This window comes from Bacillus rossius, chromosome 16, assembly GCF_032445375.1.
Source record: "Bacillus rossius redtenbacheri isolate Brsri chromosome 16, Brsri_v3, whole genome shotgun sequence".
In the NCBI taxonomy this organism is placed as follows: Eukaryota; Metazoa; Arthropoda; class Insecta; order Phasmatodea; family Bacillidae; genus Bacillus; species Bacillus rossius.
Genome location: NC_086343.1, coordinates 36,758,703 through 36,785,999, shown reverse-complemented (window position 1 = coordinate 36,785,999; position 27,297 = coordinate 36,758,703). Strand labels below are relative to the sequence as shown.

At 40.2% G+C, this 27,297-nt stretch overlaps 1 protein-coding gene across 1 annotated transcript in view; it reads right to left on the bottom strand.

The window, feature by feature from the left end:
- The window catches only part of LOC134540250 (N-acetylneuraminate lyase-like), an 85,655-nt gene that overhangs the window by 34,391 nt on the left and 23,967 nt on the right, over positions 1-27,297 (bottom strand). Inside the window, exons 2-5 of the mRNA XM_063382871.1 lie at positions 25,590-25,645; positions 6,170-6,246; positions 3,623-3,768; positions 233-401 (exon numbers count right to left, since the gene is read on the bottom strand). Of these exons, the coding sequence (XP_063238941.1) occupies positions 233-401; positions 3,623-3,768; positions 6,170-6,246; positions 25,590-25,645 (448 nt within the window). The remainder of the gene's footprint in view (positions 1-232; positions 402-3,622; positions 3,769-6,169; positions 6,247-25,589; positions 25,646-27,297) is intronic.

The window sequence follows — 27,297 nt, the reverse complement described above, 5'->3', positions numbered from 1 at the left end:
GATGAACGTAACGGGACACTTTTTCGTGTGTGCATGGTCGAAGGAAGTGACATAATCCCCGAAATCCCCCTCCCTCCTCCCCTGCCCCAGAATGAACCAAATACATCTACTTGCAAATACGCAAGTATGCAAGTGTGCAAGTATGCGAATATGCGAGTGTGCAAGTATGCTGGGTCATGGCCTGCCGCCTGCCGCCTCCTCTTCCCCCAGAAGTTGTAGCCCCATGACTCACCGTGCACGCCCGAGTAGGGCGGGTTGTGGTAGTAGAGCAGCGGCGTGCGGGGCGCCACGGCGGCCACCAGCGACAGGTAGTCCACCAGCTGCTGCTCGCCGGCGGGGCTGTTGAACAGCTCCGGCAGACACAGCAGGCCGTCCACTCCCAGCGCCTCTGCGTGGCGTGCCTGCACCCACACAGCTTCGCAGGTGCACTTGCAATAGCGTGCTCTCAACTACATTTCTCGACGCGAACCACACGTAGTTCCCGCGCGCGCCGCTAGAACTCGCTGCCGGAGCAGCAGACCGAAATGTTAAACCATACATTGAAACGGCTCCGATAAAAAGATTTGAAAAAAAAAAAAACCTCATCTTTAAATCTGATATTTGACAGGGAATGTTATTAAAACTACTGCCCATCTTGTTAAAATGCACGAAACAGCTAATACTATAAAGTTTCCTACTGGCTTCTTTGGAAAATTTGGTTCTCGACATCCGCCACATATGGCAGCACCGATGGTTACACATTTCCGTTCCATGCGACTTCCGTTCCGTTCACGAAATTGCTCCTACCAAATGCAGTGTTACACATCAAAAATATTTTGAACATAGGTCATCCGTAGTTTGCAATGTAAGTCATACAGTAAACCCGAAGAACCGATAAATAATGATGGCTATACAAAGACACAGAAAACACGCCGTTGTCAAAAATGTTAAACATATTAACAGCACAGAGAGATTCATGGAAGGAATGAGTGAAAACAATACCACAGCACAGAAGGACACAGTGGGCTAACTCTTAGTTCCCGAAACCTCTCTACTTGCTGTGTTCGTCTGTGCTGTCGTTTCTGTGTTGTCTGAACACCTTCTTAATTTCATCGTTGGGAGTGCATGTGCGTCACTGTATTGTTGGCGTGTCCGGATTATCTGTTTGGATCATCGTCGGGTTCCTCTATCTGTCACAGAGTTGTCCAAAATGGTTGTCGTTCTCTGCGCTTACTTGTAGGTAGATTTCGAAGTTCGAAGAAAGACTTATTATTGCAGTCATTACCACGGTGCGACTTTCGAAAAAAATGTTTTACGTAGTTTTTTCGTTTCATGGTCCACAGACCCCAAAACCATCGTCAACTAAATATTTTTATGGACACGATAACTGCCGTAATTATGCACAAATCACTTCCAAACTGATACATAAAATAGAGTAATGGAAAATCTCGGCCGTTCGTTAATGGGCGAAATCAGACCAAATAGGAAGAAATAGGGAAGGTTAAAAAAAAATGCTATAAATGAAAAATAATGCATCCATTTGAACGTATTATATATAACTCGTAGGAGTAATACCAAAAATTTTATCAATAAATTTTTGATATGAGACCAACCACAACTTCAATGGGTGGAAAAACACAGGGTTTGTAAAAGAAATATATAAATATAACGTACCGTGTGCACTATCGAATACGTTATTATTTATTTTGAACTTCCTAAATATCGATGAAAACTTTTGTGCTAAGTAAATTTTTATGTAACAAACCATTATTGCAAGGTGGGAAATAACAAGGGCTGAGAGACAAAAAAATTAAAATTATTAATTAGGTTAACTATCAAAACCGCTACAATTTTGTTGTAAAAATCCTAAACAATAAATAAAACCTTTGGCTGGAACAATGGAGACGAACTATTAACATAAAAACAGGGGATGGAATAAAACAAATCAAAACATCCTTATTATCACATTCATTAATTATATTTTAAATCATCTTGATATTTTCTTAAAAATTGGTACAAAGCATATTTTTATACGATCACGTATTAGTGCAAGGAATGAAAAATGTTTTTTTAAAGGTCAAAAATATTAATATCTACCTTAGTAGGCATAATATGAAATTTGTTCTAAGCTTTTCAATTCTGGATACATTAAGTTAAAACCATTCGAAACATTTTCGCTGCATGGAATATAAGGAAATGCTTAATTGATCATGTTGGAATATAGGAGAACATAAATAATGTTATGCACATTAATTTCTTTAAATGTTCCAGACGTTTATAGAATTTTCAGAACATTTTCAGAAGACATAGGTACTTTGAAATCTACCTACGCCTGCAGGTTATGCTAAAAGGGATTTTTTTTGCAACCATCTCATCATTGTTAGCCCACTGTGATTGTCTATACTGTGATATTTTTTTTGCATAATTCATTCCACGAGATTTACATTTAACATTTAAATCGGCTAATTTTGGCTGGTTTTCTGTGTGTTTATGTATTCATCTTTCTTTAGACATTCTTCGGGTTTTCTCTACAACATACAGTGCAAACCAGCAATGACGTATGTGCTATATATATATATATATATATATATATATATATATATATATATATAAGATCAAGCGTTACACTGCAGCTCAGATCTGCTAGCCCCTAACAGTAACAGTATAAGTTTATTTTAAATATTTTTTCAACCTTAGTTTGGCGCAGTTAAGACGTAAAACTGAGACGTGATACATAAATAATGTATAAGTTATTTCTAGGAATCAACATGAAATTACATAATAAGAAAATACAAATTACAGCAATTACTGATTATCATCTACCAACTTAACATCCAAATTAAGCACTAACAAAAACCATATAAAATATTGTATTAACATATAAATATTACTAAATAATACCCTAAAACATATGTAATATAGTTTTAAATAGAAAAACAATATTAAAACATAATTAAAATTGTTATTATGATACTGTCATTATCTTACACATTCTCACGCACATACATTCAGTATTCCTGTGGTATTTAGAGAGACAAATTGGTTTTAGTAAGACACTTTTTGAATATCTTGGTAGACAGTTTCTGAACGAGGTTGCCAACTGCTGCCGAGAGAGTCAACACTATTTAAACTACTCGAAACAGTCACACCTTCAGGTGGGTTAGTGGTGGCAGTCCCGGGCCTAGAGACCGCCACAGCAGTGACCACGATGTGGCGTGTAGCGCACCCTGAACTGTTACTCAGCTGTGCTGGGAGGAGACAGGAGTGGACTCCAATGGCGTATCCAAGGAAACAGGCCCGCACAGACTTCAGGATGCACTAGCCTAGATTATTCTGCTAACAGTATTTCGTTTTTTTGTACATGATTTCAAATAATTTCATAATATAACCATATTTAATTGTTTATAATTATTTCCAAACTAAACAGTCCTTATTTAATAATTTTTTTATGAACTTAAAGGCAAAATTTTATCTCAGTCCAAGCATGGAAGCATGAAATTATGTAGTATATAGCTTTGGATTAACCATCAGTATGTAGCCTTCATCTAAAAATATTTATTTCAAGTATGTAAGTCATTCAATAAATCGATAAAAATTAGGGTTTCCCGAAACCCTCACTTTTTAAGGTTTTCCAGAGACTCACCATGCGCAGCACGTCAGGCAAGCAGGCTCCGCCCACCTGCACCATGAGGTTCTGCTTCGTGACCTTGACGGCCTTGGCCCATGCCTCTGTGGCCGCCTCGCGCTCCTCCACCGTCATGGACATGCCCTCGCCACTGGTGCCGTTCACTGCAACCACAACCACGCAGGCGCTGCCACACAGCCCAGTCTGTTCCTCGACTCGCCATCTGGCGGAGTTTAAGACCCGTCTGCAATAGCTAAGTATGTCCCAAACTGTGATCCGCCTAACCTCCTGAACTCATGGACATGCCCTCGCCACTGGTGCCGTTGACTGCAACCACAACCACAACCACCACCACGCAGGTGCTGCCACACAGCCCAGTCTGTTCCTCGACTCGCCATCTGGCGGAGTTTAAGACCCGTCTGCAATAGCTAAGTATGTCCCAAACTGTGATCCGCCTAACCTCCTGAACTCATGGACATGCCCTCGCCACTGGTGCCGTTGACTGCAACCACAACCACAACCACCACCACGCAGGTGCTGCCACACAGCCCAGTCTGTTCCTCGACTCGCCATCTGGCGGAGTTTAAGACCCGTCTGCAATAGCTAAGTATGTCCCAAACTGTGATCCGCCTAACCTCCTGAACTCATGGACATGCCCTCGCCACTGGTGCCGTTCACTGCAACCACAACCACAACCACCACCACGCAGGCGCTGCCACACCGCCCTGTCTGTTCCTCGACTCGCCATCTGGCGGAGTTTAAGACCCGTCTGCAATAGCTAAGTATGTCCCAAACTGTGATCCGCCTAACCTCCTGAACTCATGGACATGCCCTCGCCACTGGTGCCGTTCACTGCAACCACAACCACAACCACCACCACGCAGGCGCTGCCACACAGCCCAGTCTGTTCCTCGACTCGCCATCTGGCGGAGTTTAAGACCCGTCTGAAATAGCTATGTATGTCCCAAACTGTGATCCGCCTAACCTCCTGACGTCACGGATGGCGTGAACAGATGTCCGACTCTCCCTGGTCCGATTAATTTGTTAAACTGGAGATTTTTTTTTCAATCTGTGTTATTTCGTAGCATAGAATGACACTCGTGATATTTTTAGATTCCGGTTCCCGTTTGAAAAATTTGCTCATTAACAGAAAATAACAGATGATATGGTAGGAAGCCAAAAACACGAAGAAAAAAATCAGTAGATTCGGACATTGCAATATCATAAACAGGGAAGTTTTGGTGTGACAGTGTGACGTCATTCACGTTAGGATAGGACAAGGACCGCACTCCCGTTTACCTCGTCATTGCATTCCGTCTCTTCCCCATGCGCATCATTGATTATATATTTTTTAAACTCAGCACTGACTGTAGGCCTGTTACAAAGTTCTTAGGAGTTAATTTTCACGTTACTAGGGTACACAATCCCTCCATACAGTGATCCCAGTGACTGTTTTCTCCCGGAGTTTCGTGGCCCTCAAAGGCAGTGGTAAGGAATACTTATCGTCAAGGTCACCGAACGGTGCTGATACCAGCTTCCCGTATATGGGACGGTGACTGGCTGGTTAACATAGTACGTCCTAAGACCACTAGGGGCGTGCGCAGTCGATACCCAGCGATTGAAGCGATCGCTGCGACGGAGCTTCCTACTACAACAATTCTTCTGCGAAACCGGCCAGAAAATTTTACCTGGGCTGGCGACTTATATACATTGTGTATATATACATATATATATATATTAAATGTGCGCATCGACTCCTAACGACCACGACACCACTCCCCCGGTGTTCCTTGGGCCAGGCAGCTGGCATAACTGAATCCGAGCACGCCGCCACTGCACTCTCAGCTCTTCAAGGGCTTGTTATTAAAAATTTATTCTATCATAATTTACTTTACATAACACAACTCTCTTTAAGGAGGAAAGATATGATCCAAAATGTGCCACATTTTTTTCCCCATCAGCTTTTGTGCCATAACTTTAGGCCCGCATCTTTTATATTGGAAATTGGCCTTTATAAGGCAGAGATAACACGCGGAGATATTTACACAGCCCATAACATGGTGTTTATTGATAATGTTATTACATTTGTTTATGTTTACAAAACAAAATTAATTAATCACTAAACGCCAGTTCACGGAGTAAATTACAATTTGTATCACCCAGTCACTTATAAACTATGTTTAAATGAATCGAGATTTTAAAAACAAAAGCGAAAGAAAATTGTAATGGTAATAAAAAAACCTGCAGAAACAAAGGTTATATATTTCAGGTCCTATCTCTCCCTCTTGTTCTTACCAAATGACTTGAGACGTTAAAACCAGAGAATACTGATAAGGGGGAAGACACACAAGATTATCAGGGACTTGGAACCACTTGGCTATAAACTCGTGTAGCATTATACAAGTAGAATATTAGGTGCAAACAATCACAACTTCTCTCGCTACACGAGCACAGTTCCTTAGGGCGCTTGGCTTCTGAGGACCAATAGGAACTCGACCACCTGCTAACGGCTCAGAGTCCTCCATCAGGAGTCAAAGGTGTGCGATTGCGGAGGGGCCCACGTACCTAGGACGCCGTGTATCCCCTTGCTGGAGAGGAACTGCGCATACTGCGGTATGCAGCCGAGACTCAGTTTCTGCTCACTGGAACAAACACCATGTCCTGCTCTTGTAGATGGTTTGTATTGCCCTGATCCGTATGGGAGTAAGAAGTTTCCATAATCTGGTCCCAGATGTCTCAGATCACGTTGCATGAGTGCTATCTAAAAATAAGTTTTGCGAGCTTTTGTTACCACTGTCTGGATTTATTACAATTGTATGAATTATTACCACTGTCTGTCGTGTGCAGTACTTACTGTCCGCCCATAGTCACTAACGGAGCAGAGACTAGGTCTGTAGACAAGAGAGATCCTGAGAAGATCAGAGGAATAGGTATAAAGTTAATGAGGAGTATGTTGGCAGTTACAAAGTGAGACATGTTCAGGAATGAGTTGGAGTAATCAAGACTTAGAGTACGGGACTCGAATGAGATCATGAAAAAAAAAAGAAGAAAGAATGAGATGGCATGGCCATGTCCAGAGAGTGGGAAAAGAGAGGCTATATAGGTGAATGATAAGAGTTGAAGTACACATGAAGAAGGCCCAAGGAAGACCAAGGAAGAAGTGGGAAGAGTAGATGGTTAAAGGAGTGCAGAAGAGAGGAGAAGAATGGAACAGAGTGAAGAAGAAAGAATGGAACAGAGTGAAGAAGGAAGATTGGTGGAGTGGCAGAGGAAGATGGAGGCATTTTACTTTGTTGATCCTGTCACAGGCTGGAAAAAGTGGTGATGATATTGTCTTAATTAGTTTGGCATGTGGATTCTTCCCCAGAATAATTCCTCTTGCTTGGGAGGTAAGGACCGGTGGCGGATTCAACCTCGAATGATGGGGAGCAGTATACTAGAGTGGTATAGAATACCACACAGTTAAATTGCGAGCCCAAAATACTTAGAAATAGCAAAACCTTAGAAGGCAATTTCGAATAATTTCCGACGTCTTGAAAACTTATCAAAACTATTGAGTATTTGGTTTATTGTTTGACTCTCCATTTGATCTATATACACCCCTGGCTTAAACTCACAGCCTAAAATGTTTTAGAGAGTAGTATGGTTAACTGTTTCCCATGCCAGTACGAATTTCATAAATATTAAAAAATACTATACATATGCTTACAGGACCCACACAAAGAGGAGGGATTAATTTAACACTAATATGTGTGGATTCGTGATAAGTGTATCTTATTCTAGTATCTCGCTCTGGTCTCCACTCGAAGCATGTCACGTCCATGAAGAACCCAATGGCGGATTAAGAATTTTTTTTGGGAAGGGGGGGTTTAAAAAAAATATATAAAATTTCAAACTAGTTGTCAAACACAAACTTACGTTACTTCTGACAATAACACACTGGAATATGGGACCACAGACGAACCCGTAGGTGACGTGAATGCTCACACATTGTAGTTGCAGTTGTTTTAAAAGCTCACCTTGCATCACCCTAAATAACATACAGACTTTTCTGATATTTTGTAAATTTTTTTCCCAACCCCTATCCCCCCACCCAAAAACACCAGTGGAAACATCTGTGTTATACCTTTAAGGTCTGAGTGCTAATAAACCAGGCTGTCTGTACCTTGTGCTCTGGTGCGAACGTGTCTATCCGAATATAATTGTTCGGGGCACTCTCATTGTAATATCACTAGCCATGTGTGATTGCCACCTGAGGCAGTGTCAGCATGGATGAAGTGGTGCCTAGCAGTCGGGTCAGACACACATACAATCTTTGGTGACCGAACCCTATGTATCCTTTTCCTGTGTTCTAGGAGGCAGATCCTCCTTTGATTGGTCGGGTGGTTTCAAGTAGAAGAGCCAGCATCTGTTAAACAAATTCTGGCGACATAAACACCTCGCTCCAGCCTCGAACTCTGGTTGTTGACAGTAGATGCTGTAGACAACGAGTTACTTTACTCAGGTGCGAACATCGTGCCCTCTTCCCCTGTTTGTAGATACACGTGGTCGCAGTCCTTAGATACCGTAGAGTTCTAATATTGCTTCGGTTGTTTCTGAACTTTATGTAATGTTCACACATCAAAATCCTGACTGCGATATTATTTGTAGCGTTACTGCATGTTACGAATATAGGTGGAAACGTTTACACATATATGTATGAATAATCTGCCTGGTTGGCTCGTCTCTTGCTGAGTGGCAATCATACTCACAAGGTCAACCTAAATTACCCAACAATTGTTTGAGTTTTAAATGAAATTGATATTTTTCTGTAGTTTATCGCTCAAATGCCTTCACCGATATCTCGCATATTCTTTTCATAGCTCCTGCGTTCGCCACTGGCCTAGTAGGCCTATTGCCTAACACGGCCCACGAGAAGTGTGTGGAGATACAGGAGTTGTCCTCGCGGCTATGAAACACACAGACTACAGGACTGGGCAGGGACGTAACTAGACTAGTCTCCATGTAGGCAAAATGTGCTTTCAAGTGCATTTCTGGACGCGAATCACTCATGCATTCCACACCCGCCACTAGAATTCGCTGCCGGATTCGTAAAAATGGCTTTGCTACATCACCCGCTGAGATCAGCGCGTTCGCTACGTCGACTATCGAGCCATTCGATTATCAGAAATAAATATTAAACTATTTTGAAAAGGCTCCGATAAAAGCGAAAAAGACTTAACTCATTTTAGCGTATCCCCCCCCCCTTATTTTTTTAAAACAACCAAAACTATCCCGACACCACCTTATATCGCCAATTCAATTACTTCTAAGGAGACTTAACTAAAAAACGCTATTTTTTTCAACTTTTTTTTGTCAACACATTTTTTTATCTTTTAATATAAAATATTGTTGATTTAACATAGATGGTAAATAAATAGATTTATTTTTCAGTCAGTCATTTTTATACATCGAAAATTGGAAAGTAGGCTACGTGAAAAATACCAGTTTTTAAATACTTCGACAACATACACGTATGTATCTTTCAATACAAATAATTAAATTCACCTCCCCTCCAACTTTTTGTTTTTGTATTCTTACACTGCGATATTCAAGGTTAGCAGCCTCTAATGTGGCACCCGTGTTAAGTTAGTCCCTGGGGCTGGGGTGCGGACACTACTGGCTGTCCGCCCCACTTGCTGCCGCCTTATCTCGCCGACCTCTGAACTGCTTCCCTCGCCAGGGCCGCGCTATCTGCCGGGAAGCCTTCGTTTCACAGACGAGAGAGCCAAACGCCCGATCGTGCATCTTCGGTTTTATTTTGGTTCATTGTAAATAAATATGGCGGTGTTGATAAAAGGATACTAATAGTAAATTAGGTTAGGTTAGCTGCATTATAAATTCTTTAAAACATTGTGGACGGTTGTTTTGGTTATGATAGCTACATTAAAGATACTGTGAAATCATGTAAACGGTGTCCTAGCGTTGGATAGCTACATATTAAAAAGTTATTTGCTAAGCAACCACAAAATAATTTTACAGTATTTTTAATGTAGTTATACTTACCTAATATAACCAACCATCCACAATGTTTAAAAGTATTTATAATGTAGCTAACCTATCCTAATCGACCGCAAAATTTAATGCCACACCGGTTTATACAATGAGATCGAACGAAAAAAAAGCGAGCATGAACTTGGGGGAACTTCGGGTGTGGCTCTCTCGTCTGTGAAATGGTTTTCCGCTATCTGCCGGGGCACGACAGCGTGTCTCCACTGTGCGTATACTCTCTGTTTCTAACGCACCATTCCTGCCATTATCCTGCCTGTTTCCGTGTGCTATTTGCCAGATACACGCCATAGAGTACAAGACTTTACAATGTAATTATTTTTAAAAAAATGTATTTGAAGCATTTAAATTTGTTAAAGAAATTTTGCAATGAAAAATCCCAGAAATAAATTTCATTGTTGTATTTCATCAAGAGCATCATCTGATAACATTCAATTACTTCTAAGGAGACGTAACTGAAATACGCTATCTTGGTTTCAACATTTTTTGTCAAAACTTTTGTTGTCATTTAATATCAAAAATTTTGGCTGTGGTTGTGTATAGTCATAAATTAATGGAATGCCATTTTATTAGCTAATAACATTGGTGTTCAGCATTAAATTATTTCTTTAAAAGAATAACTACAACAAATACTGTTACGACCTATGTGGGGAGAACTGGGTTCGTGAGGGATAGCCCAATTAAGTTTTATCACAGTTTTATTAATTACTAACAGTTACATTACTAATAAATAATTGTGCTTAAAAATGGTCAGATCACCAATCACTGGCATTAAGAATGTTTATCCGCAAGTCACTCACTGTCTGTCAAGTACCACAGATATCACGCCTCACTGGAGCTAGGCTCGACAGTAGTTCGCTCCTTACCTCGCGCCTGTCCACACACACACAGTCTCGCACCACTCAGTCACACTCTCACGATCCCGTCGCTCCGCGTCGCGCCACTCTCGAGGGGGTCTCTCACCTTCTTCGCCGATGTCGCATTTCCCTTCACTCGCGGAACCCTCCGACTCTCGGAACTCGCTCGGAGATCGGCATCGCTTCTTAAATACCTGTGGTGCCCTTCTAGAACCAACGAGAGTGGCAGTGACATGTCGCGTCATTCCGGGCCGACCCGACGCCCAAAACATCGAGACTGGCGTCGCTTTTTCACGTCACTCCTCGTGGCGGCCTCTGTAAGTCCGGAATTCCCAGGCCAGTAATAGCCCGAGGACCCTTGTAATCCGGCCAAGCACGCGTGGCTTGCCTTACGTCAATGGACGGCGCGTGACGTCAGTGGCCGTGCGGGGGCCGCCAGCCAGCTCCGAGCCTGGCGCGCGTCGCAGGCTTGTCTCTCGCGTTCTAAACAATACTGTCAGTAGTGAGCACTTGTTCAACTGACAGTTGCATTGACACATTCTAAGGTTCCTCAAAAGCACACAAAAAAGGCAATGGTTACCATGAAACTACGTTTAACATTAAAAAATTTGTTGTCTGTAAAGTCGGTTTACGGACGATAGTTTAACGTGACAACGTCATAGCAAAACATTGATGAAATGATTGCATACTTTTATGAATAAAATGGAATCATTTTAATTGCATTTTCACTATTTTGTATGGATACAAAGAAGGAGTGAAATTAAATCTACAATTTAATTGATAAATTTACTTTTATTTGCACTCATTAATTCAAATATGTTTATTACTTTAACGAAGAGATTATTTTAACTATTACTTTTATACATGTTTGCTATTTAACTTCTTCAAATCTGTGTTAAGGATAGAACGATGATAGGAAAAGTAGGAAACGAATGGGAGTGTTTCAAGGATGATGTGAAGGAAAATGGCTTACCCAACACCAAGATGCAGTCAAAAATAATATATTTGCGCCACGGACTCTGCAGCAATGCTAGGAGGAACGGGTTAGCAAAGAGCAATGAAAATGTTACATTGAAATGCATGAAAACAGAATTACGCCACGGACTCGGTCGCAATGCTAGGAGGTTCAGGTTCGAAAGAGCAATATACAATGAGCGTAACGGGACATAGCGAAACGGAACAATGTGCGTAACGGGACACGTTTTCGTGCGTGTAGCCGGCGTTAATCGATTTATTAGACGTCACGTCAAAAAATATCAAAAAATTTAAAGGTAATTTACAAGTAAAAGTTAATAAATTGGGTTAAACTACTGTTCAAAATAAAGGTATATTTTACTTACTAAACAGGGTATCTTATCAAGTGGCAAATTTTAAAAGGGTTTCGTTATATTTATTATTTGCCGAATGCATGTCGATAAGTGTTCGAGCTAAATTATTCAGTGCATACTTGCAGCCAGGGATGTTTTTAAAAATGAGATTTCTTTATTTTAAACTGAGTGTAGTCGAACACTGCTAAGTGTATGAAAATTGTCGTACCATTCGAAAAAAAAACATGCTTTTACATTTTAAATAGTTAGCCTACGGATGTAAGAAGAGAGAAATAGTAGCCTGTCGTTCAAGTGTTTTTAGGTTTGAAGCCCACCTCAATAATGTATTTATGCCTGTAACATTTTATACTAATTTAAAGTTTTTTTAAATGTATACTTGGGGCCTCACTACTCTTCTTTGTGTGTATTTAAATAGGTGCTAACCTTTAACAAGTAGCACAATGTTTAATCTATATGATTTTCTACACTCTTTCTCTCTAGGCTCTACTGTTTCACATACACGTGCTCCAAAAACAATTTGCATGAGATTTTTTTCTGACCGTCTTGGATAAATTATAAACAAGTCAATCTGTTCTCATTCAGCAAAGTTTGATGACCACATAATTTCTGTGTGTACAAAATTCATTTGTTTTTTCCAGGTATGCCATTAATAAATTAAAGAATGATGTATGTAGTTGATGATTCACATCGTATAGCTAGAAATAAGCTTTAGCTCCCTGGGAACAAAGATGTTACCACTTCGCTTACAATTTAAAGTACCGTAGGTTATAAATTATAAGGCTGCCAGTAATTGTATTTCACTATCGCAGAAAATTTTTGGCTGAAGAGAAAAAATTTATACATTTTAAGAACTCATTGTTTGGGAGGGGGCGGGGGGCAATCTTATCTCGCGAGTGTTCTGCTGGCTTTGTCGTAGTGGCAACATAGAAATGTGTGGTACTAATAAACTCTAGGGGCACTTCAACTGGTCATAACACTTGTGTGTGCTGCGATAGTGCGTTATCTTAACGGCTAGCACGTTGCTGTACTTAATTGATGCTTTTTTCAAGAAGTATGAAAATATTTTCCCTGAAATGCAATTGGTAGAGACCGGAAAAATTCGCTGATTCATTTCATGATATGATAGATTCGAAAAAACTGTACCTTTATAGTGCTTCTCTGATTGGCTCACAGTTTATCTGAAGGACTTTAAGCCAATGAAAAAACCTTTAACCAAAAAAGTATCGAATCGCAAGCGCCCCAGTTGACACGTGTCACGAGTCGGTAACCAATGAGCAGTTGGCATTTGCCTGAGTATATAGGGGATTGTGGAGTCTATCCTAGAGGTCATACAAAGTACGAATTTTTCCAGTCTCTAGCTATTGGTAAACGAAAAATCTTCAATTTACATTAAGATTTTATAAATAATTTCATTTTGTTGTTTGCTTTTCGTCAAAAATTATAAGAATTGCAAACATTTAGTTTTTTTTAAAGTTTCATTTATTTTTAAACTTCAAACAAGTAGTATTAATTCTAATCATGTCCTACAGAAAGTAAATTTTTTAAAATATTGTGTTGGTGATCACTGTACTTGGAAACTTGAAAGATCTTCGTTGACATGAAGTGTTAGTTATGTGAATTGTATTAAATTTCGGAATCAAACAGTCAAATTTTGCTTTGGGTGAATTTTCGAAGCTCTGACACGTATATTACAAGTATTTTATACAGCTATTTACATAATTTTTTTTTTAGGAATTATGAATGTAATTAAACTTACTCTCAGAATGTTTGTGTGAATTATAAAATTGGTTTTAAGGATAAATCAATTGGTTAAATATTCAGTTCAGACTTAGTGCAATATTTTTAAGTTTGGTGGTACTGGTAAAAATTAAATAAATGTTAAGAAAGAGAACCAATCAGTTATGAACTGTACATTAGCGTGAATTCTTGCCTGTTGGTTACGAGATAGCATCACTGTCACTATCCTTGTGTGTCACTGATAAGGAATCGTATTGATTGTAGATCCAACAGCTGCAGAGATATGACGATAATAAACGAAATCAAATTACATTTGAAATTGAAAATCCAGATGATTTTTAAAACCTTGAAAAATATACCAATTAAAATGCCTTAATTTTATATGCAGTGTCATTAAGGTACCCGCCTAGCCAAAGGCATAATTGTGTTTAATGATTCAGAACAGCTAAAAGAAAAACACTAGTAAAAACTAGAACATACGAAGTTTAATTAATTTCAAAACGTTTGACACGACAACCTCCATTGATATTCCCATAAAAGGTTGCACGCAACAATTCCAACTTTTCTGAATTAATAAGAAAGTTATAACTTCAAGCGTCCCTATAACAATAATAGTTAGATACTTATTAACTATGCCAAGCAATGTCTAAGTCGCAAAATACAAATGTGTTTCAAAGTTGTTCTATTCCGGGTAAAGGATAAAAATCCGGCTACCAAGTTGACAGCTAAGGCAACTTGTGGTTAAAAGATCCGCCTACCTAGACACACATACCGTGTGCAAAGCTTCAATCAGATTAATTGAGCAGTTTTATAATTGCGTGATTTATTCTAAAGCTCTGCACATAGCATGTGTGTTTAGGTAGGAGGAGCCTTTAACCACAAGTTGTCTTAGCTGTCAACTTGGTACCAGGGTTTTCTGAAGCTCTGCACACAGTATGTGTGCCTGGGTAGGCGGGGTCTTTAACCACAAGTTGTCTTCGCTGTCAACTTGGTAGCAGAGTTTTCTGAAGCTCTGCACACAGTATGTGTGCCTGGGTAGGCGGGGTCTTTAACTACAAGTTGTCTTCGCTGTCAACTTGGTAGCAGGGTTTTCTGAAGCTCTGCACACAGTATGTGTGCCTGGGTAGGCGGGGTCTTTAACCACAAATTGTCTTCGCTGTCAACTTGGTAGCGGAGTTTACTGAAGCTCTGCACACAGTATGTGTGCCTGGGTAGGCGGGGTCTTTAACCACAAGTTGTCTTCGCTGTCAACTTGGTAGCAGAGTTTTCTGAAGCTCTGCACACAGTATGTGTGCCTGGGTAGGCGGGGTCTTTAACCACAAGTTGTCTTCGCTGTCAACTTGGTAGCAGGGTTTTCTGAAGCTCTGCACACAGTATGTGTGCCTGGGTAGGCGGGGTCTTTAACCACAAGTTGTCTTAGCTGTCAACTTGGTAGCAGGGTTTTCTGAAGCTCTGCACACAGTATGTGTGCCTGGGTAGGCGGGGTCTTTAACCACAAGTTGTCTACGCTGTCAACTTGGTAGCAGAGTTTTCTAAAGTTCTGCACACAGTATGTGTGCCTGGGTAGGCGGGGTCTTTAACCACAAGTTGTCTTCGCTGTCAACTTGGTAGCAGGGTTTTCTGAAGCTCTGAACACAGTATGTGTGCCTGGGTAGGCGGGGTCTTTAACCACAAGTTGTCTTCGCTGTCAAATTGGTAGCAGGGTTTTCTGAAGCTCTGCACACAGTATGTGTGCCTGGGTAGGCGGAGTCTTTAACCACAAGTTGTCTTCGCTTTCAACTTGGTAGCAGAGTTTTCTGAAGCTCTGCACACAGTATGTGTGCCTGGGTAGGCGGGGTCTTTAACCACAAGTTGTCTTCGCTGTCAACTTGGTAGTAGAGTTTTCTGAAGCTCTGCACACAGTATGTGTGCCTGGGTAGGCGGGGTCTTTAACCAGAAGTTGTCTTCGCTGTCAACTTGGTAGTAGAGTTTTCTGAAGCTCTGCACACAGTATGTGTGCCTGGGTAGGCGGGGTCTTTAACCACAAGTTGTCATCGCTGTCAACATGGTAGCAGGGTTTTCTGAAGCTCTGCACACAGTATGTGTGCCTGGGTAGGCGGAGCCTTTTACCACAAGTTGTCTTCGCTGTCAACTTGGTAGCAGGGTTTTCTGAAGCTCTGCACACAGTATGTGTGCCTGGGTAGGCGGTGCCTTTAACCTTAAGTTGTCTTAGCTGTCAACTTGGTAGTCGGATTTTCACCCCATATAATCTCTCCGAATGGAAAAACTTTGAAAATCTTTAGAAATTTGCGATATATCCGTTGCTTGGCATAGTTAATAAATGACAATGAATGGTAGCCGGTTGCTTGAAAGTATAACTTTCGTAGTAATGCAGAAAAGTTGGTATTGCATCGTTTAACCTTATGTGGGAAGGTCAATGGAAGTAGTATATAATAGGACATCCTGGCACTGGCGTTGGCGCCAGGTGCCTGGTGCCGATCGCCATCTTGGATTGTGACATCACGGTGGACATCTTGGATGACCTTGAACTTTAAAATTTGTCCAAAATTCGCCATTATTTGGCAAAAATTCTCCAATATTTGGCAAAAATTCGCAAAAATGACCAGTTTTTTAGAAAAGAAATTTCGCCAAAAATTTTCAAAAAATTTGATAGTTCGAAATGTAGGATTTCGAAAAACCTTAAAAGAATTTTGCCTTAGAAATAACACAAAATCCATATTGAGGCTTAAGAATCCATGTCTACAGTTTCCGATATGCCTCTGACGTCATCATGGATTATTTCACCATTCTACTTTTCGTTACAGCCGCCATCTTGGAAATCTTTATCATCCAATTTGAATGAAAAATATTTAAATTTATAAAAATTAATTAATTTCAATTTAATAAATATTATATATAAACGCACTTACGTCATGGAGCTTGGATTCCTTGGTTCGAACCCGGTGAGGGCAAAAAAAGTGACGACCGATTCATCCTGCCGCCAGCAGACTGACCTCCCACCACTAATGCCAAGGTATATATACATATAAATCAGCTAGTATGACGTAATGTCTGCCATCTTGTTTTCATCTGCTGGAGGAAGCCATCTTGTTTTCGTCTACTAGAGCATGCTACCATCATGATAGTTTAATTTTTTCCCCGATAGAGTGCAGTAATAATTTATTATTCACCAAAAAAATTTGCAATTAAAATACTGATTGATTCGATCGATTCCTGTCCTCGGTTCGATCCCTGGGCAATACAAAAATTTTAATTTTATGTAAAAATAATCATTTTAATAAGTATGGATAAAAGTCCTAAAATAAGATTAGTTTCCTTACCAAGCCATCATCCTATAATACTTTCTGTACGTCATATTGAAAATTCGTAACAATTAACCTATAAATTCGGGAAAAGTTCAAAATTCATCAAAGAAAACTCATTAATTTACAGATTAATTAGATGAACTAAATTCCTCGGTTTGATCCCTGGACGATGCAAAATATAATTTAGAATAACATCAATTTAGCATAATAGCAACAGGTTATAGAAATAAAACACAGCAAGTTCTTTTACAAAATTAATTTTATTACATAATTTATATCCTACTACAAGATAACTTGCGAAATTTAGCAATCTTATAAACATTTAGGCTTGCATAGGCGTTAAATGACTAATTCTTAGCTCCAATCGGTTTATATAGACAGAGACCAGCCAGATCCTTTACCAACATACTCTTCCTATACTTGACAGAGTTTCTAGAAACCGTGTTTAACAGTTTGCTTCACATCGTCAGAACTGTAAATTACTGCAGCCGATGTCTTGAATGCACATTTCTTCACTTTGTCATCGAACGGATATGGCTTTCCATATATACAGTCCAACCACAAGCTATATTTTAAAGGACCATTTGTTGCTTCGTCATCAGTAAGCTGATTGATTATGTTTGGCCTGATATCGTCAAGAAAAGTACAAATGTCTTACGACTCACTAAACGTATTTAGATAGTAGTAGTCTTTCGACGTTCCACGAAATGCAGACTGCGCCAAGTAGAAGCCATTATCATTCACCTGTAATGCACCGAACTCAGTGTTGGGTTTAGTTTCATGTCCAAACGTCATAGCAATCGGTTGCTGCACATCTGTTTATTTATTTTTTTTTGCTTGTACGCTACCGAGTCTCCAACCTAAACCGAGGAGTCGAAATTTCTGCAGGTAGTTCAACAGTAGGCACATGGACCTCAACAATACAGTTTTTCACATGCCGTCGCAAATTATCAGTTCGAGTAAACCATCGCAGCGAAACTTCACGCGAGAAGGATTCTTTGTACATTTACTCCTCTCGTGTCTCCGTACATCATGAGCAAATGCGAACGACATATCACAGTAGCTGCAAGGATGTCTAGTTGATGAAGACGAACCCGAACCAGATGCCGATGTTATTGTAGTTGTATCAGTTCCTGGTGTACTCTTATGCACATCAATAATTCGCTGTTGTATATAAACCTTTACTTTCTGTCGCGCAGCAGGACCTTTGCATGTCTTCAAGTGATGCTTCAAATTAACATTTCTTGTAAATTGCTTGCGACAATGGTTACACCCAAAAATTTTACGAGAACGGTTCTTAGCACATTTTCTCTTCTCGTGCCGTAGAGCATTGCTGTTGTTTGAGAAAATCTTGTCGCAGTAACAGCATCGATGTTCGATATTTCTTGACGAATCACCAACCATTGAAGACACCATCGAGGGCGAAACGAAGTTCATCGAGGTTTCCTGTGCATCCAGCACTGAAGTCATCAAGCTCTCTTCTGCTGATGGTACCACGACTATTGAAGTCTCTTATAGTGTTGACGCCGACTTTGCCAACGGACTCTGCACCACAATCATTGTCGCTGATGCCAGGGTTCCCGTAGTCGATGGTACAACGTCCATCGAGTTCAACATTAAAGACGGTAAAGATGCCGCCGAGTTTACAAGAACAGGTAATTACGTGACTTAGGCACCAGATGAGACAAACTAGATGATCCATACACCGCCGCAGCCAGTAACAAGATGTCGTCTGAGAACTCGGTAATATACATGCAACGTACGGAATAATACGCTAGTCAAATCAAGAACCATTTACTTTTAACTTCAGGCGTCCCACTAAATAATATAGAACTATGTTTTAACAAAGCTAAATTTAAAAAAAAAATGAGAGAAAATTTTTACGGCATTTGCATTCTTAAAATTTATAGGGCTCAGTGAGATAGTTTTTTTTTTCTAATTGCTATTCGCTTCATCGAATCTCGGAAAAATAATTAAAGCTTTACTCGTGATTTAACATTCATTAATATATTTTACTTTTTAAAATCTTTATGAAACTATCAAATTATTGTTATTTTTAAATATGAGAAATAATTAAAATATAATTTTTTAACACGTACGGCACATGCAGAATCTTGACTGACCTAAGAAAACATGGCGTCGTGGTGGCGACTGGAGTGCTTGCTGCAAGGAATCTCATTCAGTGGTCGGGATGTTCGTGAAATACGCGTGAATTTTATATGCAACAAGGACAGGAGGCCAATGTGTTATGTTATGCTTTCTCGTTATATTAGATGAATACAGAATCCTAAAACATTCTGGGCTGCTACCTACTTTACAGACCAAGGAAAAACATCCCTAGTTTTACATGCAGATTTGATAAATTTAATATCTTATTATTGTAGACCAACATAGAACACTAGCATTTAAACATATTATTTATTAATAACAAATCTCATTTCTTGACTAACGATGCGTTTATCGAATTAAAAAAATTGGTTGTCTGTAAAGTCGGTTTACGGACGATAGTTTAACGTGACAACGTCATAACAAAACATTGATGAAATGATTGCATAATTTTATGAATAAAATTGAATAATTTTTATTGAATTATCACTATTTTGTATGGATACAAAGAATAAGTGAAATGAAATCTACAATTTAATTGATAAATTTACTTTTATTTGCACTCATTTATTCAAATATGTTTATTACTTTAACGAAGATATTATTTTAACTATAACTTTTATACATGTTTGCTATTTAACTTTTTCCAATCTGTGTTATTCTGTTAAGGATAGGACGATGATAGGAAAAGTAGGAAACGAATGGGAGAGTTTTAAGTTTAAAGTGCCTCGAAAAAGTCAAATCGATGGTTGTTCCAATCGAGTGGAAGAGAGATAGATTCGGCGCAAGCGTACAATGAGCGTAACGGGACACAGCGCAACGGGACAATGTGCGTTACGGGACACTTTTTCGTACGTGCAGCCGGCGTTTATCGATTTATTAGACGTTGTCACGTAAAAAAAAAAAACACATGGCAAACCGTTCTCAAATTTGCATTTGTATAGTTACAACGGAGAAAGAAATGCAAAGATTCCTTAACATTGAGTGTGAAATTTGTGCAAGTACTTAAGTTACTATATGCTCGAGTGTGCCTCACGTGAGAGAGAAGTGTCTTACATGTCGCATGCCTGATCACAGTTAGGTGCGCCTGACAGTTGGTGTATAAGCCTACTCGTGTTATCTGTGGCTTGAACAACGGGCCAAGGTCATCTGTAAATAACATCCACCCAGGGTCAAGGCAGTGGAATCTTTCTTCGCTCCTTAACTTTGATTTGGTGCGGCATATGTAGTAGCATTGTCTCACAATATGTCACCTTATCTACCAACTTGCACAAAACACAGGTATCAAACAATGGAACCGCCTGTCTCTGAAATCCAGCTCAAACAAAACACGTAGAAAACAAGCTGATAGCGAGGACGAAACCTGTATTTTTTTTTTAATTTTTAACTATCAGGATGTTTAGTTTCTGTGTAGGTTTCTGGCATTTTTAACAAGCAATTATTGCTTGTGCTGACATTGGCTGGCTTGTGATTTTTGTTGGCAGGTACTTTTAAATCCTTCGTAATAATTTTAGATTTAACATAGCGTCAAGTTGCCACCACAGAAGATTATCTTTTTATTGGGGGGGGGGGGGGGATGTAAACGTATAGAAGCAAACCAAAAAAAGGAACAGTGAGCTTGCGTTTAATGACTTTGTTCAGTATTTTATTTTTGTAAAATTTGTTGTTTTAAATACTGTGTCTCTGCTTGATGGAATGAATAACACTATGGTGAAACTACAGGTCAATCTACTAAGTGATTTTTAGCTTTATATCTCTCAGAATTAAGATCCATTCTGTTTACCTATTTACGGGGTTGCTACAGTCCAGGGCGGCTCCCAGGAAGACTTCTCGGGAGGGACTGTCGTACAAAGGAAGGATGCAGAACATGCCTTCACACCGGGCCACTGCGAGGGCCAATAGACTCGCCGCGCCGTGGAGACAGGAAACCAGACAGAGCTGCTTACACCAGCAGCGGCCGTGGCTCGCTCACTGGCGCCTCCAGCATACGCACAGTTGCTCTGTCATGTCTAGCCAGGGCTTCCTGCGATCGCCGCCGGATGAGTTCAGGCACTTCCGGGCCTTAATCGGCTGTAAATCTGCCGGGCCGAGGTACGGCAGGTCGGAGGGTAGTCCGATGAGACGAGGACATCTTGTGGAGTAACTCTGAAGAGTGGCAGTCGGTTAGCAGCTGGCGAACAGTCTGCCGAATCGACGCCAAGTTGGTAGTAGTACGGGAAGAATCCATGAATGATTGAATGGTGTCTCGCTGAGGTTTCCTCCAAGGCCCTGGATTCTGATTGGGTAGGACTCGTACTCGGTAGTGGTGCTCCGATCGCTTGGACCATGCACCAGGGATTCTCTTGCCCAATGCGGAGTCGACGTGGTGAGCGACGACACAGCTCCGGTACTAGCCTGAACAGCTAACAGAGGTTGGATAGGCCTCCACCGGACCACGGGTTCACTGGGTGTTCTGAGGGGTCCCGGTGTGATGTAGGCGCCCACAGTACTGAATAAGTCTTAGGGCACAGGACACCTCCAACTGTCTGGTCAGCTGAGTGTGGTAAAGGGACTAAGGCGGCGACTATGCTGGGTTGGTGGCCCCAGTCGCTGGTCGGCGCCAAAGCTCTGATACCCTCCCGATCAACAGAAGGGAACGATCCCTAACAGTTCTGTTTTTCTTAAAGCTCTGGAATGTTATTAAAAGCGAACTGGAACGTTACTCCCACCCTACCCTATTAGGGCGCATATGTGGGAGGGGAACTTGAGAATGCCGGCCGTAAGGTCGGAATAATCTGTCATACAGCTGTTTCTTAGAGTCATCATTCCTGATTAGAAATGGTTACGTTATTGCTCAGCATAGAATCAGGTAGGACCAATTATATTTATATCGCTGTGTCAACAACCCTTGCTTCCTGCAAATCCATGTTGACACTCTAGTGACTGGGCATGTGGTGGATTGGCGCCTTCTGAGTGGCCCGTGTGGAGGAGCCTGACAGTCAGAGATAGCAGTGGAATATTTAGAAATATGTGGTCTCAAATACTGTTATTCAGGAGTTTCAAACTACTTTTGATGAAAGGAAATTTTAATTAAATAATTTAAGTTGGCATAAATATAGTCCCTACGCTAATAAATTAAATAAAAATTAAATTTGGGTTTGGGAGGGTCCCCTCAACCCCTCCCCCCCCCCAAACTCGGAGCCGCGTTTGGCTGCAGTCAGAAGCGTACGCAGAATTTACTATCCTGTGTGTGTGTACGTGTGAGTGTGTGTTTGAAAGGGGGTGCGATGAAGTTCACAAACTGACAAAAGTTGTTTTGTAATTTTTAATATAATTTTTAGTAATTCACTGAGCTTGATTTTACAAGAGTACGTAGGTTTTCTCCGTGTGCTCCTGGTTATTCTTGACGAAACTTGTGTTAGTTTTCGCCGAGTGATTCTGGTAATTTCTGAGAAAATATTCCCTGCATGCATATTTCTTTTCGTAATTAGGCAAGCAATTTTATTCAGATTTTCGATTAATTAGTGAATTTCTGTTGCCAAATTAGCACTTACAATATTTTTTTTATCAGATGGAATTCAGGCAAATGATTCACTACTCAGATAATTACTTTGTTTAAGGACAACTGAGAAACACACGCAAGAAGATTTCCCTTCCCTTTGATGTATAGTGAAGCCCTCCTGATCTTGCGATCGTGAGCGAGCATCATGAATCCCAAATAAAATAGCCCATATAAAATAATATTTACCTCAACACAATTCGTGGCGATATCTGTTGGCAAGAATCGGGACTATTTACAAGGTCTTTTTTTTGCATGAGATAAATTAATTCTCACTGCTGAATGAACCTATTGTAGCCAGTTGGAGCCTACTGTATACTGGCGATCGCATCCTGCTGAGTTGAATGTTCTTGTAAATGTACACTCTTTTCGTAAAATACTCGTAAACAAGTCTATAGTATCGTATACCTGTGATGAGATCGTATTTCTGCTGATGGGATCGTATTCTGCCAAGTTGAATTTTGGGAAAAATGTGCGTCCTTTTCGTTAAATTAGCATCCTTTTTTAATGTACTTCCAAATGTGCTTCCTTTTTTTTGGAATGTGCTTCAAAATGTGCTTCCTTTTTTATCGTGCTTACAAATGTACTTCCTTTTTGTTGATGTGGATCGTTAAGTCGGCACTCAGGACTGATAACTTAATGATTTGGAAAAGCCTGGTTCAAGCACCTGACATTGAAAAAGACTTGTTAAAAATTGTTGGCCAAGTATCGACGAAAAATGCCTCTTGGTTAGGGGATGCCTGATATATACGCCTGACATTGTACATGAGCTAATAAAATGTTCGCCGAATATCGTAAAATTAGACCTCTTGGCTACTGACTGGATGTACTTGACCACCAAGTGGACATGCCTGGTCAACCTGCTAGATGTGCCTGTCCAAACTGTCCGACTTGCCTGGCCACCGACTGTGTGTGCCTGGTCAACAACTGGAAGTGCCTGGTTCATCGACTGTCATGTTGAACTGCACTGACAACACATGCCAACGTATGCAAAAGGATTTGTTACGCCTTCTAAGAAGACTGTGAACTCGAGAAACACTTGTAATTAGCTTGTTTTTATTTTTACACTTGTAGAATTTATGTAATATATATGTTTTCTTTTCTCTTCTTTGTTTCATTTCTCTAACTTGTCGTTTTATTGGTAAATTGGTGTGATATTAAATTAAATTACATATTTGTATTGACCAAGGATCAAACTAAGCACTTTGATCGATCGAAAAATGTATTATTTTAATAAATTATTTTTTGAGGGATTTTGGAAATTTTCACGAATTTCTAGCTAAAAAAAATTACACAGATTTTAAGACGACGGTCCAGACAGCTGACAAGATGGGAAAGGATGCTACGGTAATATATACTACTGCACTCTAACGGGTACAATTTTAACTAAAATGGCAGCAGCACACTCTAGCAAATGAAGTTTTTTTTGTATCGCTTACTGAAAACAAGATGGTGGCATCCAGCTGACGAAAACATTATAGCCGCCATGACGTCATACTGGCTGGTGTAATATCTGCCTTGGCATCAGTGATGGTGGTTTGGGGGGGGGGGGGGGGGGGGGCCTTATTGGAGGCTTTTAAATGGGGAATTTAAGTATCTGACTTTTTTGGGGATAACATGGAATACTTTTTTGGAAAAAAAATTATTTTTCTGTTGTTTTTTTTTGAGAGTTTTTGGCGGAATTTTTTCCAAAAAACTCAAAAAAAAAAAATTGGTGAATTTTTGGCAAATTTTGGCGAATTTTTAGGTCAAGGTCAAAGGTGAAGTTCAAGGTAAGGATACCCCAAGATGGCCGCCATTACATCACATTAAAGAAAGCAGACATCAGCTCCACAATTCTCCATACCTTAAACCTTGGCGCCGGAGCCACTTTTATACACTACTTAACATATACATATACAGTATGAAGTCTGCCTTCGAATTTAACCTATCAAATGTTAACTACACAGAAAAAAAATTTGTACTTTTACAAAATGTTTTTTTTTCCGAAACATGGGAAGTTGTGTGTAACGCTACAAGAATAATATTGTAAATTTGTACAACACATTGGTCTAGTTATTTTTGCCTGAATGAAATACTTTTTCTAAACCAATGCTGAATCGCGTTTACGTGGCACACATTTTACAATTTTATTGGTGCTTCATACAAGTATATATATTTTCAACCATGGAAAATATATTCGAATAAATTAAATTGGACTTTATTTTGTTTTAATATGTTTATTAATGTGCAAAGGAACGATTTACAAATAACAAATGTAGGTATTGGGACAAAACTAAACATAAATGCCAGGGGTAGAACGCGAAACAAGTAAGTATTACCGAGAACATGTTTGTCAGCGATACAGTTACTTTCATGTATATGTATAGGTACCTACAAATTTACAAATATCTATCGTTTTACATGATTATCTCAGTTCTGTTTACCATAAAATATGAGCTAGTCTTTCAGTACTCTCCAAAGGCATGTAACATGCAACCTCGGTAATGAGCAAATTCATGTGTTCTAAAGTTGCAAATACACTTATTATACGAAACTCCAACACGAAATTTAACGCATAATTAGTTCTTTAAAATAATGTCAAGTGTGATAAATACACGCAAATTGTGATTTCAACTACATTTCTGGACATGTAGTTTCCGCACCCGCTGCTAGAATTCGCTATCGGAGCAGCTACGTCGACAATTGAATTATTCAACTAGCAGACTGAAAATTTAAACTGTATACTGAAACATCTCCTAAAGAAATATAAAAAGACTTGGAAAAAAATATGAAACTCCGTCTTTGTACCTAATTTTCGACAAGGAATTTTATTAAAATACTGCGCAACTTGAAAGAAAAAAATATCACTCAACAGTTAATACTACAAATTTTACCTTTGGGTTTGTGAACTCGGGTTCGCGCCAACCGCCACAGATGGCAGCACCTTGGCTGTTACACATTTCCGTTCCTTGACATCTTTTCCAGTGACGAAATGACTGCCACCAAAGGCCGTATACTAAGATGGTAGGCCTATACCAAGATGGTTCAGTGCGGAAGCTACCACAGCAGGGCGCAGCAACTCACCTGTCGTTCATGAACGGCGTGAGCGTAGGTGCCATCAGGCCACTGAACTTGTACTTCTGCGAACACAGAGCAGAGATCACTCTCACATACCTCCGAAAACAGAACAGAGATCACTCTCACATACCTCCGAACACAGAGCAGAGATCACACTCACACCTCCGAAAATAGAGCAGAGATAGCACTCTCACATACCTCCGAACACAGAGCAGAGATCACACTCTCACAAACCTCCGAACACAGAGCAGAGATCACACTCTCACAAACCTCCGACCACAGAGCTGAGATCACACTCTCACAAACCTCCGATCACAGAGCAGAGATCACTCTCACATACCTCCGAACACAGAACAGAGATCACTCTCACATACCTCCGAACACAGAGCAGAGATTACACTCTCAAATACCTCCGAACACAGAGTAGAGATCACAATCTCACATACCTCCGAACACAGAGCAGAGATCACACTCTCATATACCTCCGAACACAGAGCAGAGATCACACTCTCAAATACCTCCGAACACAGAGCAGAGATCACACTCTCACATGCCTCCGAACATAGAGCAGAGATTACACTCTCAAATACCTCCGAACACAGAGCAGAGATCACACTCTCACATACCTCCGCGCAAGCGCGAGGTCCCTCAGAATCATACTCCGGCTGGGTAGGGAGACGGCCTGCATTGTGGCAATGCGTGGCGTGATCGAAGCATATTACGATATGCAGCTCCCTAGTAATAATATACTTAGATTTAGGTACAGGCTGGCTGACAGCCTGGCGGGAAACGACAAAACGTCGCCCCCGAATAAAACTAGTGTCCAAATTCCCGCCCTTTGCTTAGTAGTTTATTTCTACGCTGTCCATCTCTTCTTCCGGAACCATCCTTCTGTTTCTTGTAACCAACCTGCTTGTTATTAATGCATGAAATTTTTGCATCCCGCATGTAAGTGCTCAGGGTTTTCCCTGTGTCTATGCAGGTTTTACCCGGGCCCAACTTATCTAGTTTTTTCTAGAATAGTCAGTGAGGGGAGTTAGTCATGGCGCCAATCTTTGCCATGGCTGGACAATCCCCCTCCTAGCACATGATGCATGCTTCCTCTCAAGCATGATTAGAGAGTATAGGCTACGGCCTGAGACGCGCTTGGAGTCTTTCTCTAACTCAGACCCCTCCCAAACACACTTAGTTTTTAGTTAGGTTAGGAAAAAAAACAAACAAATAATTTAAGGCCCGTAACACGACACGAAAGCGGAGCCGGATCATGTGAACGGAGACGATCTCACGGAACGAAGTACGTATCGGCTCTCCCGTTTACGTTGCTCTGTGCGACCAATAGATGCCGAGTACTTGGCCGCGGTGGTAGACATGTTTGGTTACAATTATTTAAAGATGTTCAAAATGGTTGAGTACACTAATATCTAGTGATGTTTCATTTTTTTGTGGGTATTGTTTATTAAATATGTAAATCCTGACCGTGTTTTAATCTTGGATATAATTTTTTTTTTAATTAAATTAATTTTTTCGTAACCGTCAAGTTCAATCTCATTGTGTGCGTCTGCGTCTTTAACAGTTTTCAGAACACTTTTCTTCAAATATGGCCGTCTGAAATGCAGAACAAAACAATAATTGCCTTGTGTAGTTTATACACCGATACTCTAAAATTATGTGCTTGCTGACCATTTTGCATCTTGCGTTCTTGTGTAGTTTATAA